The sequence below is a fragment of the Petaurus breviceps genome, unplaced genomic scaffold (assembly GCF_028583685.1).
Source record: "Petaurus breviceps papuanus isolate PSGF00001 unplaced genomic scaffold, PetGlider_PUasm1.0 37, whole genome shotgun sequence".
Lineage (NCBI taxonomy): Eukaryota > Metazoa > Chordata > Mammalia > Diprotodontia > Petauridae > Petaurus > Petaurus breviceps.
Genome location: NW_027186296.1, coordinates 3,398,148 through 3,419,440, shown reverse-complemented (window position 1 = coordinate 3,419,440; position 21,293 = coordinate 3,398,148). Strand labels below are relative to the sequence as shown.

The following is a 21,293-nucleotide window of genomic DNA, read 5'->3' as shown; positions in this document are numbered from 1 at the left end:
GGATGGGATGGGATGGGATGGGATGGGATGGGATGGGATGGGATGGGATGGGATGGGATGGGATGGGATGGGATGGGATGGGATGACCCAAGCTTAACTATCTGGGACATATGCACATAGAACTAAATGCATTAAAATTACCTGTAAGGAAGTAATTCTATCATAGTGAATCGTTGTCATTTCATTTTCTGTCAAAGCATTCCCAGTTTGGTCATTAATTTCAAAGCCAGTGTAGAATTTAAGCACATCTAAAAGCTGAAATAATACATTTAAATTAATGAACTGTGTGATCAGAACATATGGCAAAAGCAAAAATTAACATTGTGCCTTCTGTGAAAAGCATTCCTCATCACAAAGTCTACATATAGCCTCAGGGGGTACCTATATTTTGAAGAAAAAATGTACTGAAATCAAAACCCGAAAAGAAAACCGAAACATGTTCCAGATTGAAAAATAGCTGGTGACCAGTTTTATAAACAATTAAATGAAAACATTGTCAATGGTCCATTTAATCTGCATGTTCAATTCTCCATGTAAGAATTCTAAAACTAGAATAATAAAATTGAATTGTTAAAATTCCTGAAACCACATAGTTTTAAATTTCAATGAAATAAAGTTTATAAAAATGTAACACTAAATGGTACCACTGACTATTATATACTCTGACCAGAACTACAAAAGGACTTGCTGATTGATGTATAAGTTATGAGATGTCCAAATGGAAATGCCTTTCCCATTTCTCTCCTACTTGGTGAAGCTTAAAGTACTACATTAGCAGTGATCTGGCAGGGGATGGGCATTATCTTAGATTCTATGTGGTTCATTACTCATCTCAGGTCACTAGCTATATACAGTGAAGCTGTGGATCATGGGACATTTCTCTCCAGTTTGACTGATAGACACAACATAAGAGTTGTAGTAGGGAATGATGACTCACAGTAAGTCCAAGATAGAGCTTTATTTAGTTGTACAGTATGGCAAGCCATAAGTCTGTAGTAGATTAACATATGACAATTTGTATTAGGGGAAAACGTCCCCTCAAAATCAGAAAAGTTGGGAATGAATTAGATTTATGTTTGCAGAAGACTCATATCATTGCCCATTTGTTCCCATATCACTAGCAAAAGATGCAAAGAATTGATGTTGATACAACTTTTTATTCCTGCATTAAAAATACATGAACAACAGCTGGTAAATTTCAACACTTTTTCTTCTGTCCTTGGGAGGTATATCAATGCTCCCTGGTTAACTTCAACACCTAAACAGTGGGAACAGAAGGCCATGGCAGAGGTCACTTGAAATCATTATTCATTGTCTTTTGCTATTCTCCTGTTGCACTGTAATTAAATGCATGATGAGAAGATACAAAATTAGAATGCAAATTAATAGGAAAACTGCAGGTATTCTAGAGGGGAAGAGAGGTGGCACAGTGGATAGTGCTAGGCTTGGAGTTAGGAAGATCTGAGTTCAAATCTGGCCTCACAGACATTTACCATTCATCCTAGGCAGGTGGTTTGCTTCAGTTTTCTCCCCTGTAAAAGAAAAATAATAGTCCCTACTTCTCAGGGTTTTTGTGAGGCTCAAATGAGATAATCATTATAAAGTACTTAGCACAGTACCTAGCACTTAGTAAGTACAATATAAATGTGAGCTATTGTTATTGTTGTTAGAATCAACTTTCAAGGAGGGTATCTATTCTGTAGGGTAAAGGAGATTTTTAATTTAAAATAAAACTCAGAAGTATACCAAAAAGACAAATATTTCAATACTTCAATGGACCTATGATATCTCAATGATTTGTATACTCCTTCCAATGGTGCAGGACATTTTATCATTTTGTCCAATTGCTAAAGTCCTCCCATAATCCTCTGCTGGAAGGCTACCTAGTAGGCTGGTATCCTTCCTGTCGAGTCTCCTATATTACAACGGTAACAATGCAGCACAATCTATATTCCTTGGTCTCAGTACATAACTAGCCTACCTCCGTTTTCCGGACATATTCCTTCTGTAAGAAATACTGTAACTTGCTTTTCCGATATATATGTCTGCATTGCTCTTTGGATGACCCATAATTCTGATTTGATTCAAAAAGCATCCATAAGCACCCTCTATGTGTCAAGCACAGTACTAGAAGCTAGAGGTATAAAGACAAAAACAAAATCCTAGTCCTCAGATGAATAAGAGAGATGATTCGGGAAAGGCCTCCTGTCGGAGGTGACACTTGAAATAAACTTTAAAGGAAGCTAGGGGTCCTACAAGGCAAAGTTAAGTAGAAAGAGAATTCTAGGTACAGGACACAGCGTTCTATAAAGGCACAGAAGCAACACTGTCATGTTGTAAACGAATCTTTAAAGGGCTTTTTTAAAAAATAATTTTAACAGACAATAAGCAGATCTTGTACTCTGCATCATCAATTCAAATTTGATGTGAAAAATGACCACTAGAGAGTATATTTTGAGAAAGCCTATCCCTTCCATTCTCACATTTTTATTGAGGACATCCTCAAAACACGTGCAGAAAATTCTCATAAAAATTCCTTGCAGGTAAGAAAGGAGACATATAGAGAGACAATTACTGATGTCTTTTTCTTTAACCTCCTTTTTTGTTTACTACCTTTTTATGGTAGTAATTGTTTTTTCCAAGTATTCAGACTCTTTTTCTTTTAGGTATCTTGATATACAATCCCACCCCTAATGAAGAAAATAACCAATTAGAGAAGTGTATAGCTCTTTTCCAATTTGTCTTTCTTCCAGGTTTATGCTTAAATATTCCTAGAAAGATCTGAATCATTAGACAGCACGGAGTAGTAGACAAGGTACTGGATTTGCGGTCAAGAATATATCTGCTAGGTGCACAATATCAGGGTGGCTAGGTGTTGCAGTGAGTAAGAGTGCTGGCCCCAGAGTCAGGAGGACCCGGGATCGGTTCTGGCATCACATACTTAACACACACACACACACACACACACAAAACTGGCCGTGTAACCTTGGGCAGGTTACTTAACCCCAATTGCTTTAAAAAATAAAAAAAAATTTTTAAATTAAAAAAATTTTTAAAAAAAGAATATCTAAGTTCAAATCTTGCCTCAAATATTTACCAGTTATGCGACTCTAGAAAAGTCCTTGACCTTCCTCAACCTCAGCTTCCCTCCTCAACCTCAGGGCATTTTTTTTTTATTAATGTGTCATAAAAGCTGCCTGGAATTTCATTTTCCCCTCTATTACTTCTCACTGTTTTATGAGACAATAATCTGGTCATAGTTTAAACCATCCTTCTCCAAAATGCTTTGCAAATTAGTTTATACTCTAAACCTGTTTTGCCAATGACTGCTATGACTTCCCTGCTAGGTTAAGTGTGTGTACACTGCCTGAGGTAGTCTTTGTAGGAGGTTCTTTAGTTTACCTCCAGGAAATTGATTTATACTGGTTAAATCTCAGCTCCTGGAAATGGTGTCATAATGGCATTTGTGTTGGCACTGATGGTGACTGTTCCTTTATCCATTTCCCACACTTTTTGGCATTTCTAAATTAATTAGGTCAACTCAAAGCTATTTTATTTGTCCAGTATTATCTTCTCATTTTTAATCTTGCTCCTAATTTGGTATTATTGATTTTGATGTCTGCTCTAATAAATCAAGGATCTGATTCAGAAGTTATTTATATATAATTGGTCTCTTTCTTCCAGCTGAGACAATTTCATTTTTATGATGTTATTCTGTACACCTCATATCCTGTAATCTTATTTTCTTCTTGAAGTATTTGATATACATGTATGAAGACTGTGTAATCCATAGCTTTTAGCCTCTTTTCTTTCTTAATACTAATTTGTATTATTCAATATATCTTTGACTATCCTGATCTATATCCACCTTTGGACTAAAGCTTAGCATTAAAGTAGTTACGTTTGGAGTTACATTACTGGACTTCTTCATAGAATTTCTCTACCTCTGTACTCTCCATAATAAATTCTAGTGCATAAACTACAATTATTTTTGTAGCAGTATTTTTGCTTCTGCTGATGTTTATGGGTTTTTTTTTATGTTTTATGTATCTTGTGGCTTTGGGACACATGATAAAATTGCCTCCTGTATTTGCCTCTCCAAGGAAAACCTGTGAGCCATCCTTCTATTTATCTGTAACTTCCTAATATTTTTATTTCACTTAAAGTGAGAATGTAAATATTGAAATGATTCCACTAGTCAGGGGATAAGGATCTGATGTTTAAAGAATTTAATTTAGGTTTATAGACATTCTAGAAATTGTGACTCAGCACCTTCTGTCCATTTTCCTGCCACTATTATTGCATAAGTGGAACAGAAGCACATAGGACTGAAGCTCATTTTGTCCTTTTCTTTGCTTCACAGGTTGCCATAAGCAAATAATCATCATGAAGTTGCAACCTGATGGTGACAGACCTCTCCATTTTGAGCTAATCTGGTCTTAGGAAAGAAGTCAGTGTTACCAAGATGATACTCAATTCCTTCCATTATCTACCACTTGCCAGGGCTTGTACTTTACTGGTACAGCCTCCTAGAGCCCCCAGTTCCCTTCCACATCCCAGTGAGGCACTGGATAAGCCTTCTGTGGAGGACTTTAGACAAGACATCAAAATTAATTAAAATTCAAGCATTTAAAAATACAGAAATTCTCCATAATAAATAAATAAATATGTTCAAGTACAACATAACTCACCTGGGAAAAAAGATGACCATCATCTACTCTACGAACAAGATTGGACAGGTAACAATGAACAACAAGATGGGAGTCATCTAATACTGTGTTAAACCAGCGCCGTGTAGGTAGCAAGGCCTAGAATAAATATCACAGAAACCAAAATTGCACATTCTCCACAGTTAATACAGAATTCTGGGACAGTTGGGTTGCACAGTGTATAGAGAACCAGACCTAGAGTCAGAAAGATTGATCTTCCTGAGTTCAAATCTGGCCTCAGACACTTACTAGCTGTGTGACCCTCGACAAATAACTTAATCCTATTTGCCTCAGTTTCCTCATCTGTACAATAAACTTGAGAAGGAAATGGCAAACAACTCCAGTATTTCTACCAAGAAAACTCCAAAGGGGTCATAAAGAGTCAAACTGATTGAATTGAAAAAATTGCTAAACAACAACAACAAAGTAGAATTACTTAATAAATGTTCATAACATACAATGTTATCTTATCATTATCAAGAGAAACAAACTGACTTCATAAGTAAAGGACTACATGAAGAATATTTTATGTATTTTTTCCTCTTATGTTTTATTAGACAACTCTGGAAGAAAATAAATTCCTTAACATCAACCCTTTTAATGACTATATTCATCATGTACTTTTCTGTAAAAAGTAGCCATGTGTGAATGAGCTATTATCTACAGCCATATATACACAGAAACAAATATACACTTGATATAGATATATATCTATAAATATAGGCATAGGCACAGACACAGATGTATAAACATCATTTGAGCTCAAGGACTGGGTACTTTTTACCCCAATATGATAATTTGTTTGTTTAGGATTTTTCTATTCTGGAGACATTAATGACAGACATCTCAGAGTGAAGCTGAAGTAATTAAATAGAAACACAGGTCCAACTAGGCTTCTGCCTCATTATTAGAGAGATCACCTTACATTTCATACCTCTAGATCAACCACCAGCTCAATAAATCGTTCACAGTAATGCACTTTGTCCATAGTGAGGGTTTCTAGAAGAAAAAAACCATTATTTTTTATTTTATTCTACCATCATTCATATTCTGCTGTGAAATTTACAGCCACTTTGAGACCTCAATGTCTGGATAATTTTTTCAGATGAGGGGGGGTATGGTATGTTTAGAAGGTTGTTTCAGTTGTCATTAAGAGTCAAGTTATGAATCTCATCACAAACCTCAAATAAAAGAGATCTATTTCTTACCCTTATATGTATCTCCACTATATATGTAATCTACAACATAACCTGCTTTATAATTTCGAATTCCTCTTTGTTCGCCTCATCTATTATCACTATATTCCAAAGAAATCAACTGTGCTTAGAAACTAGATTTAGAGAGGGCCTGGAGACTTGAGGAGAAAATGAAAAATATAAAAAGAATTCCAAACAATTTTTATTTACATTTCCTTCATTAAAGAAGTTATTTTTGAAAACTCTTATTCAGTTTTACACTCTTCTTCCCCAAAGCACTCATTTAAGCAGTCTTATTTTTAAATAACTATTTTTTTGGATATCCTCTAAAGGCAAAAGCACAAAATGCCAGAAAAGAATTTAGACAAACTATTTTGCCAGCTAAAGTCACCCTATCAAAAGTTTTGCCCTTAAATTAAAGGGGGAATAATTTTAAACTCCCTAATAGTGAATTTTTTTTTCCTGAGGAGTCACCATCTAAAAATGCAGATTAACTTATTATTCTATTGTTTCACAAACTTTGATCTGAAAATTTCATGAGAAAATACTATACATAAAATACATGTGCAACCTTGCCAATTAACATTTACTCATTGATCTAAAGGATCTCAAGCTGCAGGCATTAAAGACATGTAATGAAACCTAATTATTATTTCTTTTATTTAATTATTTTATTTTAATTATTATTTCTTTTCTTTTTTTGTTTTTCCTCACCAGAGTAAATGAGTTATATCAAGAGCAAATGGAAGAATGAGCTATAATTAAAGGGTAAAAGAAGCCAGTGTCTGCTAGTGGCTATGTATACATGTGGACTGCTGAAAATTTCTATAGGCTATTACTTTCTTTATGTTAACTATGATGTAAACTTTTAGTTTCCAGGTAATTAGCATACTTAAATCCTCAGAAATGGAGCAGCTAATCTTGAATATATTGCCATTATGTGCTCCAGGAAAAAAAGCCATTATTAATCCTTCTAACTTCTTTCTTGCCTCAGACTGTTTAGCTGAGTTTTAAAGACTACCAACAGAGATTGCATTTTTATTACCATCATCTAGCACAGTACATATCAGGTATTAAATAATTGCTGACTAACTGAACATTCAGTTATCTGTAATACAGTAACACCAAAAAATTATTCTTTACAGTTGAAAATGTCTCTATTAATACTATTTTTCTTTAAATTCGGTACAAAAAATGTGTGGTGTATTTCCTTTCTGCTGATCTCAATGAGGATAAACAACTACTGATATTAACTATAGATTTAACATTAAAAATAACAAAAAAAAAAGGGGAGGTTAGGTGGCACAGTGAATAGAGCACCGGCCCTGGAGTCAAGAGGATCTGAGTTCAAATCCGGCCTCAGACATTTAACACACACTAGTCGTGTGACCTTGGGCAAGTCACTTAACCCCAATTGCCCTGCCTTCCCCCCCTCCAAAAAGCAAAAGACTAAAACTAAAACAAAATCTATGTCCCCCTGTCAAGAATCTCTGATTACCAATTTTCCCCCATGTAGTTTTATTTAATGACCAATAAAGATCACTTAGAGAGGTGTAGTTAATAAGAGTTAGGAAGATCTATATTCAACCTCTCAGTGCTCCAGGCAACACTGAGACTCTAGGTCAAGAGGTGTTGATTGGCACTGAGAAGGGGGAATTGTTTCAATGGTAGTTTCCTAAATCAGGTAGAGACAGAGGAAGAAAAACAGGAAAAAAAAAAAGATTACCAATAGCCCAGTATAGGGAATAAAATACAACACTACAGGATGGAAGACTTGGTTATAAATTTTACTAATACTTCCAGTGTGACCCTGGGCAAGTCACTTAACTCACATACATGAGGAAATTCCATAGCACTTATATCCATGCTGTAATCTGTCTTGGTGGCTTAAGGAATTTAAGGATTTTCAGATAAAATGATTCTCTTCACTTATTAAAATGCACAAACTTAGAGGTTCCACAAATAATGGGTAGTATATCAGAGATGTTTCAATATTTAACTGCAGTAAGGTGCCATTCTGACTAGGGTTTATGATGCTCTCAGCACCATTAATTTATTGTTTGTTTCAGGAAGTAAGGTTTCAGAAAGAAGGAATCCACTCCCAAACTCCTTTTTCTAGCTCAAAGGATAGGGTGCCACAAGGTCATTTTTCAAAAATAGCTCCACTCTTGCCCACAGAGCGCCTATTATGAATAGTTGGGTAAAGCTCCTACTCTTTTTTTTTTTTAACATTTAGATATGTGATAATGTTTTAAGATATTCACAATTTGCATTTTTCTGACACCTGAAATTATAAATTATCCTAAAAGTAGATTTGAAAGCTAATTTCAAAACCACCTTTAATTTGATAAAATCTCATGGACAACAATTTTAAAAAACAAGTTGAATTAAACAAAATAATTACCAGAAAGTGGAACTGATTTCAGCACAGATATGAACCTCTGGATGAGCTCTGAAAGGAATCTTCGCTCCTTATGGGCCCTAAAATCACAAACATTTCATATTTATGTATCTGAAAAGACACTCAAACAAAAACAAAATTTCCAAAAACTTTAACATGATTATTATTACTATACTTTATTATTATAGCTTGCTGGGTTTGTCTCCCTACCACAAATTTCTCCTTGTTGCAGTCTATTCTCTACTCAGCTATCAAAATGATCTTCCTAAAGTGCAGGTCTGACTATGTCACCCTCCCAATTGAAAACTTCAATAGCTCCCCCTATCACTTCCTGGCTCAAAGAGAAGATCTTGTTTGGCGTTCAAAGCCCTTCATTACTTGTCCCCACACAGACACTTTTCCAGTCTTCTTATACCTTACACCTTCCCCTCACCCTCTACTCTGCTATCCATACACTGGCCTCTTCACTACTGCTCAAGTAAGACACTCCATCTCCCAACTCTGGGCACTTTCGCTGGCTGTCCCCCATGTCTAGAATTCTTTCCTTTGTCATCTCTGGGCTCTTGGCTTCTTCTTTTAGGGTCAAATAAAGCTTGACATTTGATAGGAAGACTCTCCCAATCCCTCTTAATTTTAGTGCCTTTTCTCTCTTATTTCCCATTTAATCTTTATAAAGTTTATTTGTACACACGTTTGCATGTTATCTCTCCCATTAGACTGTGAGCCCCTTGAGAGTATGGAATGTCTTTTACATTTTTCTGTATTCCCAGAACTTAGCACAGAGCCTAGCACACAGGAAGTATTTAATAAATGTATAATGCCTGAAACTGGGCATAGACCAACATCTGACACCGTGTATCAAAATAAAGTCCAAATACATACACGATCTAGGTATGAAGGCTAATACTATAAACAAATTAGGGGAGCAAAGAATAGTTTATTTGTCAGATTTATAGAGAATGGAGGAATTTATGACCAAATAAGAGACAGGGACTTTAAGTTTGTGCATTTTAATAAGTGAAGAAAGCATCATTTTATCTGAAAATCCTTAAATTCCTTAAGCCACCAAGACAGATTACAGCATGGATACAAGTGCTATGGAATTTCCTCATGTATGTGAGTTAAGTGACTTGCCCAGGGTCACAATGGAAGTATTAGTAATTTTTTTTTTATGAAACACAAAGTGGATAATTTTGATTACCTTAAATTGAAAGCTTTTGCACAAACAAAGCCAATATAATCAAGATTAGGAAGGAAGCAGTAAATTGGGAAAGAATTTTTGCAACTAGTGCCTCTGAAAAAGGCTTCATTTCTAAAATATATAGAGAACTGAGTCAAATTTACAAGAATACAAGTCATTCCCCAATTAATAAATGGTCAAACAGGCAGTTTTCAAAGGAAGAAATTAAAGCTATCTATAGTCATATGAAAAAATGCTCTAAATCACTATTAGAGAGATACAAATCAAAACAACTCTGAGGTATCACATCACAACTATCACATTGACTGAGGTGTCAAAACAGGAAAATGATAAATGTTGGAGAAGATGTGGGGAAGTTGGAATACTAATTCATTGTCAGTGGAGCTGTGAGGTGATCCAACCATTCTAGAGAACAATTTGGAACTTTGCCCAAAGGGCTATAAAAATGTGCATACCCTTTGACCCAGCAATACTGCTTCTAGGGTTGGATCACAAAAAGATCACAAAAATGGGAAAAGGACCCACATGTACAAAATTTTATAGCAGCTCTTTTTGTGGTGGCCCAGAACTGCAAATTAAGGGGATGCCCATCAATTGGGGAATGGTTGAACAAGTTATGGTATATGAATGTAATGGAATACTATTTCTATAAGAAATGATGAACAAGCAGACTTCAGAAAAACCTATAAAGACCTTATAGGAACTTATTGTTGAGTGAAGTGAGCAGAACCAGGAGAACATTATACATAGTAACAGACACAGTGTGCATTAACTCATTTCAATAGACTTAGCCTTGCAAGGACCTATAACAATTCCTAAGGACTCATGATAGAAAATGTTATCCACATCCAGAGAAAGAACTATGGAGTCACAATGCAAAGTGAAGCAGACTATTTTCTTTTTTGTTTTTTCTTTCCCTTGGTTTCTCCCATTTGTTATAATTCTTCTATTCAACATGACTAATGTGAAAATGTGTTTAATAGCAACATATGTGTAGAGCCCATATCAGATTACAGGCCGTCTTGGGGAAGAAAAGAGGAGGGAGGGGGAGAAAATTTAAAACATATCGAAGTGAATGTTAAAAATTAAAAATAAATTTTAAAAAATGTATAATGCCTGAATGACTCTTTCTCTGAAACTAGGGATGTATCAAGTTTTACTCCATTCTTTAAAATTCCTAATTTGTACAGAGTATTCAAGCACCAAATTAAAAATGTGAGAAAGCCCTATTATCTACCTTATAGAATCATTTAAAAAAATAAAAGAAAATGTGTTGGGGTACAAAGAGCTCTGTATTTGAAGTCAAAGGACCTATGTTCAAATTCTGGTTCTGCTAACTATTTATGTGATTCTGGGCAAGCCAATTAAATTTCTGGGTCTCAGTTTCCTCAACTCTAAAATGAAGGAGTTTTCCTGGATAATCTCTAAGGTCTCTTCTAGGTCTAAATCTATAATCCTCCTATTGCTGCTAAAGACTTTTCACTGCCAGGTAACAGACACAGGATGAGAAGGGACTTCCCCAAATCATGTTAGTTCATATATTTATTCATCAAATACAAAAAAATTTGTCATCTGACATCTTAAAGGCACTTAAAAGTATAAGAGTCTCACACCTATCATGCTGGCAAAGCTGACCAAAAAAAAAAAAGGAAACAAATGTTAAAACTGGTCTAGCCATTCTGGAAAATAATTTGAAACTATGCTCAAAAGATTACTAAAATGTGCATGCCCTTTGACCTAGGGATACCACTACTAGGTCCACACCCCTAAAGACTGAAAGAAACAAAGAAACTACATGTACAAAAATATTTATAGCATCATTTTTTGTAATATTAAAGAACCAGAAACTAAGGGGATGTCCATCAATTAAGAAATGGCTAGACAAATTATGCTACATGAATACGATGGGATATTACTGTACTATAAGAAATGAAGAGAAAGTTTCAAAGAAACTAGAGATTTGTTTGAATTGACACAGAATGAAGTGAGCGGAACCAGGAGAACAATTTATACTTTAACACCAATATTGTAAAAAACAAATAATTCTGAAATTGTAATCAAATATGATTCCACATCAACTGTGGTGGGGCACATCTAGAATTCCTACTACTAGGAAAGCTGAGGATGGATCACTCGAGCTTGAGAGTCCTGAGATGTAATAAAACTAAAGTCAACTGGGTGTTCACACTAAGTCTGGTACCAAAATAGCCCTTGGGGCACAGGGGCCACAAAGCTACCTAAGGTGTAAACTGATGCTGGTCAGAAATGGAGTCAATCAAAGTTTTTATACCGAGCAGTAGTAAAGATCAATAAGGCCCATGACTGGTCACTGTACTTCCAGCCTAGGTGAGAAAGGAAGGCCCAGTGTCCAAAAAAATTCCAGAGAATTATAAAGAATGCACCTCCCTCATGGCAGAAAAGTGATGGAATAATATGCAAAATATGACTTGCATTTTTTAGACATGACCAGTGTGAGAACTTAACTTTACTATATTTACATGTTAAACAAGGAATTTATTATATTTACTTTTCAGGGGAAAGGGGGAGAGGAGAGAGAGGAAAAAAAAATTTTATTTTTAAAAAAAAAAGGTATTGGGTTTTTTTTTATTAGATTTAGAACACCACTTCATACCATATACCAAGAAAAGATACAAGTGGATGCTAGATACAAGAGAATAAACAAATTAACAGAAAAAGAATGACCTTCCCTTTGAGATCTGTAGATTAGAGAAGAGCTCATGACTAAACAAGGAACAGAAAGGGTCACAGAAGATTAAAATGAACAATTCTTATAACATAAAATTAAAAAGATTTTGTTAAAAAAAATCATTTCAGCTAACATTACAAGGTTAATTGGGAAAATAAATCTGACATCATTGTATAAGATGAGTTAAAGGAAGGAAAAATATTGGAAGCATACATTTCATAACACAATTTGGACTTGGATAAGAGCAGGAATAAATAAGAAGAAATAGACTAGAAGGACATTTAAAGAATATGAGAAGAGAGGAAAAAGCTAAGAATGACTGGAAGAAACAAAGAATTCTAGAAAGGTCCTTGTGTTGGGAAAAAGATGATGAAATTGGTAGTGAAAATAAAGAGACCCAATAGCACAAGTCCAAAAAGTAATTGCAGGTACAGGATTGATATTTAGGTACACTCATAACTAGAAATATAAATTTGAAAGTCTCAAGAATATAAATCTGCAAGTCTTTTGTAATCAAAATCATGAGAGAAGATAATTCAACCTCACTTTTTGTTGTTGTTTAATCATTCAGTCATATCCAACTCTTTGTCACCCCATGAACCATAACATACCAGGCTCTTTTATCCTCCATTATCTTCCAAAGTCTGTCCAAGTTTATGTTTATTGCTTCTGTGACAAACCCTCTATCTCACCCTCTGCTGTCCCCTTTTCCTTCTGCATTCAATCTTTCCCAACATCAAGGTCTTTTCCAATGAGTCTTGTCTTCTCATTATGCGGTCAAAGCTTCAGCTTCAGTATATGACCTCCCAGTGAATGGTATGAATTAATTTCTTTAAGTTATTGATCTCCTTGCTGTCCAAGACACTCTCAAAAAAGTCTTCTTCCAGTACCACAATTCGAAAGTGCTGATTCTGTGGCACTCAACTTTCTTTATAATTGAATCTCACTGTATACCCATATTTACAAGGAATAAAAAGAAACACAACTAGGAAAGACAGGTGAAAATCAAGACAAAATAGTTTCACAGAAGTAGAGGTGAGAACGTTTCAACAGAAAAGGCATAGTCAGTGATGAATGGTATAGAAGAGAAAAATGAGGTCACAGGATATGGAAATTAGGAAGTTATTAGTGGTCCTAGAATGAAAATGACAAAATCCAAACTCTTACAGTCAAGGGGTAAGTTGAGGGCAAAGACATGGAGGTAATTTAAACAGAATTTTTAGGGGGAGGGAAAGAGCAGGAAAGGAGGAAAAATAGCTATAAGATGATAGAGGTTCTTTTCCTTTCTTTTCAAAAAGGAAGATCTGACAGTATATAATTATACAAGGAAGAAAAAGGAGTCACAGTAAGAAGAGACTGACAATGTAGAAAAAGACAAAGAATAACTGATGAAACAAAAAAAAGTAGAAGAAGGGAAAATGATCAAGAATGCAAATAGATCAGGCTTAGAAATAAAATAAGTAAGGGTAGCTGGAACAAAAAGGAAGAATGAGTAAAGATTATCACTTTTGAGGTGATGAGTAATGTGGCTATGTGGCTGCAAAAACATTCTGAAATGGAAAGGATGGAAAATCACAGAGAACATGCTTCATGCCCTCTATCTTTTCTACAATGTCAAACAAATCTATCCACATGGAAGGAGTCTATTAAAAGATATGGAAATTTGGAACAACCACCATTAGAACATAGTATGTCCAGGTGAACACCATTAAGAAGTGCTGCTTGCTGGTATAGAAACTTATCAGGGAAGCATAGGATTACTGGTTTCTACTCCAAACAATGACCTAAAAACATTAGTGACAATCTGTACACTATTTCCCCAAAACAGAATAAAAAACTTTTAAAATCACCTATTAAGCAAATACCTGTATTTTATATAGTACCTAGCATACCAGCAAGCAAGTGGTAGGCTCAGTTAATGCCCACAAGAAATTCAGAATTTTGGAAAGTCAAGTAACAAAGAATACATGTTTCACTACATACTGTTCTCGTGCCTTTGGATCCATTTTTTCATCATTCTTTTTTATCAAGTTCCAAAATTTTCTAAGCTTAGGAGTCTTTTTCAATTCTAATTCCAAACGTGCCTGAAAGAAGACAGAACGTAGTCACTGGTGACATTAAACTGCATTTAACACAGAAACACAAACCAACATCTAATTCATTTCTCACATTTACCTATTAGAGGCAAGTCATTCTTAGCAAAACCTGAACATACTCCAAAAGCAAAGCTCCTAACACTCCCCTCCAATTCTTTATTATGACACTCAGAATATATTTCTTTGTTATGGAATTGCCTTTTCTAACAAAAATTCTAAAGAAGATTAGCAATTAAATATAGATCGTTTCTAAATTTGGATTTAGTACAATGTGTATGTAGAAAATTAGGCTAAAAAATTTATATTGTTATTATAAGAAAAAAACATGTACTACACATTATGCAAAAACTTGTTTTATAGGTAAAGCTGTCAGAAAAAGAAAAAGAAATGGGAAATCTTGTTCAATTCTTTAGGAAATATCCACATAACAGTATGAAAAAAAGAATCCTTTAAGCTATATATGATTCATTTATTTTAAAAGCTGTTCTGCATAGTCCAAGTGAGGTAAACACAATGATTTAAGTTTAAAATTAGTCTAATGCTCTGGATGGGAATATGATAATGTGATAATAATATATTTATATAACTATCTTCTAAGAATTCAAAATAGTATCATTTTACTTCAGTGTATAAAGCAAAAAAAAATTACACTATACTATTTAGAAATTCTAAGTCAATATGAATACTAAGCTAATGCTTTGAAGAAATAGGAAAAAAAAAGAAAAGAAAATTGTACTAATTGAGAGATACAAGTTCTAAGGAGGGAAAGAACTTTTATCTAGTTGGCTTAGTGGCTAAGTACTCAGGACTTGGGAGTCAGGAAGATCGTAATTCAAGTATCACCTCAGATCCTAGCTAAGCATCTTTGGATAAGTCATTTAACCTCTCTCTACTTCAGTCTGCATCTCTGCAATATGGGGATAATTACAGCCCCCAAAGATTAAATGATACTGTATAGTGCTTTGTAAACCTTGAAGTGCTATATAAATGCTAGCTATTATTGTTATTATTACATATAGACAACACAAAGACCAGTTATGAAGCATGTATATCTATGCTTCTGAAATAGCATTACTACTCACAGGTTGTAGACCGAACCACATTGGCAGAGAGATAAGTTGTTGTACTTGACTCCGAATCAGATCCACTTCCTATATAAGGTTATCAAGAAAACAATTTTATAAAAATATGAGAAAAGCAAATTTTTTTCCTTAAATTTGCATACACATCTTTAATGGAAAACATCAATAGACTAAAGTTCAGAGAGACCGTATAATAAAATTCATAAGGAAAAAATGAAACTTAAATCCACTTATTTTTGCTGGTTTTAACAAAATGTTTTGGTTGAGGAGACTGAAATTCAAAGTTAAATATAGTTTTGGTATTAACTACAGATTTTTTCAGTCCTCTGTTACCATAAGACAGCTGACTATGCTTTTGATTTTCTCTGAACTTTACCATGAAGAAGAGAAAGTTTGGGGAAAAACCCCTAAATAAAGTTAAAATTACCAAGCTATTGAAGCAATGATCAAGGAAGAGTAATAGGATTGTCTGTTCCTGCAGAGAAAACTCATCTTCATTTTCAACAAGTACTGATTCCAAGATGCACTTAAAAAAGAAAGGGAAGTATTCTGGCTTCTTCTTAAAAATCTAAAAAGTAAAGCAATAAATTCACTTTAAATCAGTTTATTCAAAACTATATTTTATCTTCTAGAAATACAAGTCGATATAAAAGTATAAACAAATATAAAATATTTCTTGAAGAAATATACATAGAGGAAAAGGTTGGTACAATTCATCCTTTTAGTTTATTTTCTATTACCCTTGGCCAAAATTTTCTTAATTTTCTTTCCAAGCTAAAAGCTAATCTATTCCAATTTTAAAAATCAAATGCTGGGGCCATGGGACTTCTGATAGCTAAATATTTACCTTATCTTGCCTGGTCCCAAAACCACCAGACTAGACCACCTCCATGCCATCTTTAGTTCATGTCACTATACATGTACCTTCTCCCCAAACATTTTTCAACCCTTACTCCAAAGAACAATAACGAAAAGGACACTACAATCCCTAGAAAGGACATTCAATCATCTAAGACTCCAATCATTATCCCTCTGATTTTCCTGTCCAAAACACACCTACCTCCCTGTATGTGTTACTCTCCCCATTAGGATGTTCCTTGAGAGCAAGGACTATCTTGCTTGACTGGATTTGTAATCCTAGTGTAAGCACAGTGCCTGGCACATAGTAAGCACTTAATAAATGCTTTTCCATTAATTCGAAGAACCACGAAATTCTTGAAATTCTTTATTAAGTACTTTTGAATCGATCTAATTCTTCACATTTCTTTAAGGGTCCAAGTACTTAACGAATAACAATATAAAGGTATTAAATATTTGCTGATGGGTCAAAATACCCTTTCAACTAGTCAGTGCCTAATCTGTTCCAGATCTGCAATCACTTAATGAACCTCTAAGATAACAGTTCATAGAACTTTAATTTTTACAAATGGTTGCTGGATTTCCATACAAGAATTAAGTGCTTTTGGGCTACCTCTAAGGAATTAGAAGATAATTTCTCTTTCTAAAAAATTCTTTTAGAATTGGACAGCAATACTGTAGGGCAAATGTATGCAAATCCCTTCAGAAACAATTACCCCTTTTTTATCATACTTTTTTCACACACATACACACATCTAAAAGAAGTGAAATTGTGGCATTTCAGGCGACTCCTTGGTAGCATAGAGAAAATATTGTTGTCATTCCACCCATTTCCAAATCTAGGGACTTTCACAGGAAATAAGTCTGGAATCTCTAACGCCAAGAGCTCTAAGAAGCAAGCACGAGTGAGAAGTTTCAGTTCATTGGAAAAAGAAAATTATCCCAGTTCAGGGATAAAATTTGATAACCAAAGTTATGGCACAGAAATGTGACCATAACACAATGTCAAACATCACTCTATTCACAACATATATTTCCCTAGGTGGGATAAAAAATAAACTTACAAAGAAACTTACAGTATGAAATCATCATCTCATTTCAAGAAACATCTATTTTTTTTTTTAAAGCAAATGGGGTTAAGTAACTTACTCAAGGTTACACGGCCAGGTGTTTCTGGGTGGGTGCTAAGTGTCTGAGCCCAGATTCGATCCAATCCCAGGTCATCCCGACTCTGGGGCTGGTGCTCTTACTGTGCTACCTAGCCACCCCAAGAAACATCTATTTGCATTTGTAAACTGTACTTGGCATTCACTTGGAATCAATAGCTTTGCAATCTGTGACATTCTTTGTGTCACACACAGAATAACCGCACACAGTTTTTAAACTCAGGAAATAGCTTTACTGTGAGGACTGTTGAAAGAAAAAATAAACTGACATAAAAGCAACCTTTTAAATAGCCACTCTTTCTGTCAGAGCTACTTTTGCCATTGTGGTAGGTACTGTGCAGACAGGCACTGTTTATTGTCAAAGTTAAAAGTTCTACTACTTTGCAACAATTTAAGTGGGCACAGTGTGAAAAGCCAACTCCTAGATCAGTCATGAATTTAGTAAGTCAAGTAATTCAAATCTGTTACCTCCCACGCAGGGACATTTTCTCTGAACTTCTCATTCACCATACAGCAGATCGACATTAAATAGGCCTTGCTGGACACCTCTGGGGAATAATTTATCCATAGGTAATTTTCAAGGTACTGGCTGTGGAGAGTGAAAAAGCACAGAATATTTCACTAGTTGCTACCACCCACAGTAATGTGTCATTCACCTAAAAAAGCATAATTATCCATGTCTCCCTGAAAGCATTCTGAAAAATCCATATTCATGATGTAAGAACACTTCACGAAGTTATCTTTAATCTAGGTCACTGTTGCTGCTACAAACTTATCCACAGAAGTTATGGATTAGGCAGATGAGACAGTGGAAGGCTCATCTTAGAAGGTACCAATGGAGAGTGGCACACATTAACTGTCATGACCAACAGGCCACAGATCTCCTTATCCAGTTTCCTCCACTGAATAAAAATAAGAATGCTAAAACAAAAGAGGCTGTGAGATCACTAGCTGATCTTATGAGAATTTTATCAGATATGCATACCTGAGACATAGGGGCCTAGTACAGTACCTTGAGTGCCTAACAAAATAATTATTGCTATGATTATCACAAATCGATTTTCTGAGGAGCTTTTATTAATACAGTCACATGTCATCTCTCCAGTATCTCCAGATAAAAAGACCTTTCACACAGTTATATCTGTAGAAAATCGAGTTATACCTTTAAGTTAAAACTTTTAATTTTAGTAATTTTTCTAAGATGTTTAACATAATTCTCTAACATCAAAAACAGAAGATACTAAACATAATTTATCCTTTTTAATGGTTTATGAACATCTATTATTTTGCTACATTTTCTCATCTATAAAGAAAAATAATACTTGTGACAATATAAAGGTGTTATGAAAATAAGTTTGTAAACCTTTTAGAGCTAAAAAGATGTGAATTTTTATCATAAGGATCTGTAAGACTAAAGTCCAATTTTGAGATCTCTTTTTGGCAAAGGAGTGACCGCAAATTCTCAAGTTACAAGGTCTGCCAGAGCCTATCAAGTTATAGTAATTTCATGTATGAGACTAGCTAAAGACTGTATTCTAGTCTTCCAAAAACCAGCCTAAGTTCAGAGGGTCATCACCAGAGGGTTAATGGGGGGGGGGGAAGGGGGGGGGGGGGGGGGGGGGGGGGGTAGGGGGAAGGAAGTGGAGTCAATAGAAACTCATGAAGAAAACCAATCAAGGCAGACACTGAAGAAGGAAATACCCATAGAAATTAAATTAAATAACCTTAAGCTATGAAATAGTGGTGCCTTGAAAAGCCATTAAAGTGTATAGTGTTCATCTCTACATATTTCTGGATAGACATGCTTATCAAAATGTATTGCGTTTTTCTTTATCTTTCCTGGATAACATTAACATGCTTGCCCCTGGGTTCTTCTCTTTTAGTGGCAATCATGAAAATTCTGCGCCAAACAGAAAGAACGTAGGCAGGAAAGAATCAACCAAAGCTACTCCTTCTCTCTATAGGTATCCCTAGAAAGAAAAATGCACCATACCCCATATGAGTGAAAATTTAACAAAATTATACTACTTGCATTATGCAGTATCATACAAGGAATGCACAATATTGAAAAGATCATGGTAACTTGGGAAAGTTAATTTTATGTTTACTAGCTTTTGCTGAAATATTAATGTCATTCCCAAATAAAGCACTAGGCAACTTTTTAAAAGACAAAAGCCCATCAATAATCAGGAAAAAGGGAGTAAAACATTATTTAGGAAAATCAAAGTGAGAAAGTCAGAAGAAAAATAAAGTTTATCTTCAACTAACTTTTACATTTTACTTTCTTTGTATTTAAATTTTAATCTGAATGTATGAGCAGAATATAGAATCATGGTAAGGGATGGGGGGAGTTAGTATAAGATGACCTTTCCACCCATCTAAAATGGACAAAGCAGTTATATACACATTGAATCTAGAAGAGAAATACACCAAACACAACAGGGAAAAAAGCAGGAATGGGGTGAGGGTATTATACTGAGAGAGGACAACACTGGAGACAGAATAATCACAAGCAAAACAAATTTCAGGATCCTGAAGGGGAGAGATTAAAAGGGGAGAAAAACGAAAAGCAAATAATTAAATTTAGTGTCTTGGACTCATTTTAAACAATTGAGGAATGGCTGAACATATGCATGTAATAGAATATTATTGTGCTGTATGAAATGATAACAGATGATTTTGAGAATTTGGGTAGTAACAAAAGCAGAGCAAAGTAAGCAGAACTAAGAGAACAATTTATATAAGGACAGTAACACTGTAAAGAAAAACAATTTTGAAAGACTTAACTCTGATTAAGGCAATGACCAACCACAGATCCAGAAGACTTATGATGAAACATATTACCAACCACCAGATAGAGATGACATGTATAAGGTGCAGAGACACTCATTTCTGGACACAGCTACTGTTTGGATTTATTTTGTTTTGCTTAACTGTGTTTATTTGTTACAAAAGTTTGGTTGTTTTGTTGGGTTTTTTTCATTTTTTTCTCCCAGTTTATAATGACGATGGTGGTACAGGAGAGGGGTGTTCACAATAGCGATGTCCAAAAAAAGGCCACTGTAACATTTTTTAAAAGAAGGAAACAATATCAAAGCGAGATGGTCTTAAAAGTAAAACACAGGGGAGGCTAGGTGGCACAGTGAATAGAGCACCAGCCCTGGAGTCAGGAGGACCTGAGTTCAAATCCGGACTCAGACACCTAACACTTACTAGCCACGTGACCTTGGACAAGTCACTTAACCCCAATTGCCCTGCCCTTCCCCCTCCAAAAAGGGTGAAAAAAAGTTTAAAAAGTAAAACATGGAATTTATTACATACTTATTAAAAAAAAGTAAGCAATATGAAAAAGTCAGTTTCACAGAAAAATCCTCCTTGTTTTTATGTAAATGGAAAAGCTTTTTTTTTTAAATGTTTAAATATGGAATTTTATAAAACTTCAAGCTCATGGAAGCTACACTTGAATCCTGGGCCCTGCTTGTACAGAAAGTTCCTGGGTTGATGTCTTGTCTGGACTAATACACTATCAAGGTCTTTCCTTGTCACTAGAGCCCTGAAGCAACCTTCTTTCCTGACCAAGTTCTGATTTCTGGCTGTTTACTATAGCCCTTCTACTCTGCGCTCCTGAATTCTGACACACTGACCTCTAATACCTACTTGACCAGAACACCTTTGCCTCCACTTTCTAGATCCTGAAGACTAATCCTACACTCCAAAACTCCTGCTACCAAGTGGAACACCCATTTCTATGACCTAAAACGCTATGTGATTTTCTGTTCAGATTATTTCTGAAGGAAATGCTACTAATTTGATCAAAAGTTACATGTTCCCAAAAAGCAAAAAAATAAAGTAACGGTGACTTGTTCCAAAAGTATTT

At 34.9% G+C, this 21,293-nt stretch overlaps 1 protein-coding gene across 1 annotated transcript in view; it reads right to left on the bottom strand.

Annotated features, from left to right (window-relative positions):
- The window catches only part of AQR (aquarius intron-binding spliceosomal factor), a 115,668-nt gene that overhangs the window by 75,331 nt on the left and 19,044 nt on the right, over positions 1-21,293 (bottom strand). Inside the window, exons 5-12 of the mRNA XM_069097646.1 lie at positions 17,885-18,005; positions 15,820-15,960; positions 15,393-15,461; positions 14,198-14,298; positions 8,310-8,386; positions 5,644-5,708; positions 4,692-4,808; positions 142-255 (exon numbers count right to left, since the gene is read on the bottom strand). Coding sequence (XP_068953747.1) covers positions 142-255; positions 4,692-4,808; positions 5,644-5,708; positions 8,310-8,386; positions 14,198-14,298; positions 15,393-15,461; positions 15,820-15,960; positions 17,885-18,005 — 805 coding nt within the window. The remainder of the gene's footprint in view (positions 1-141; positions 256-4,691; positions 4,809-5,643; positions 5,709-8,309; positions 8,387-14,197; positions 14,299-15,392; positions 15,462-15,819; positions 15,961-17,884; positions 18,006-21,293) is intronic.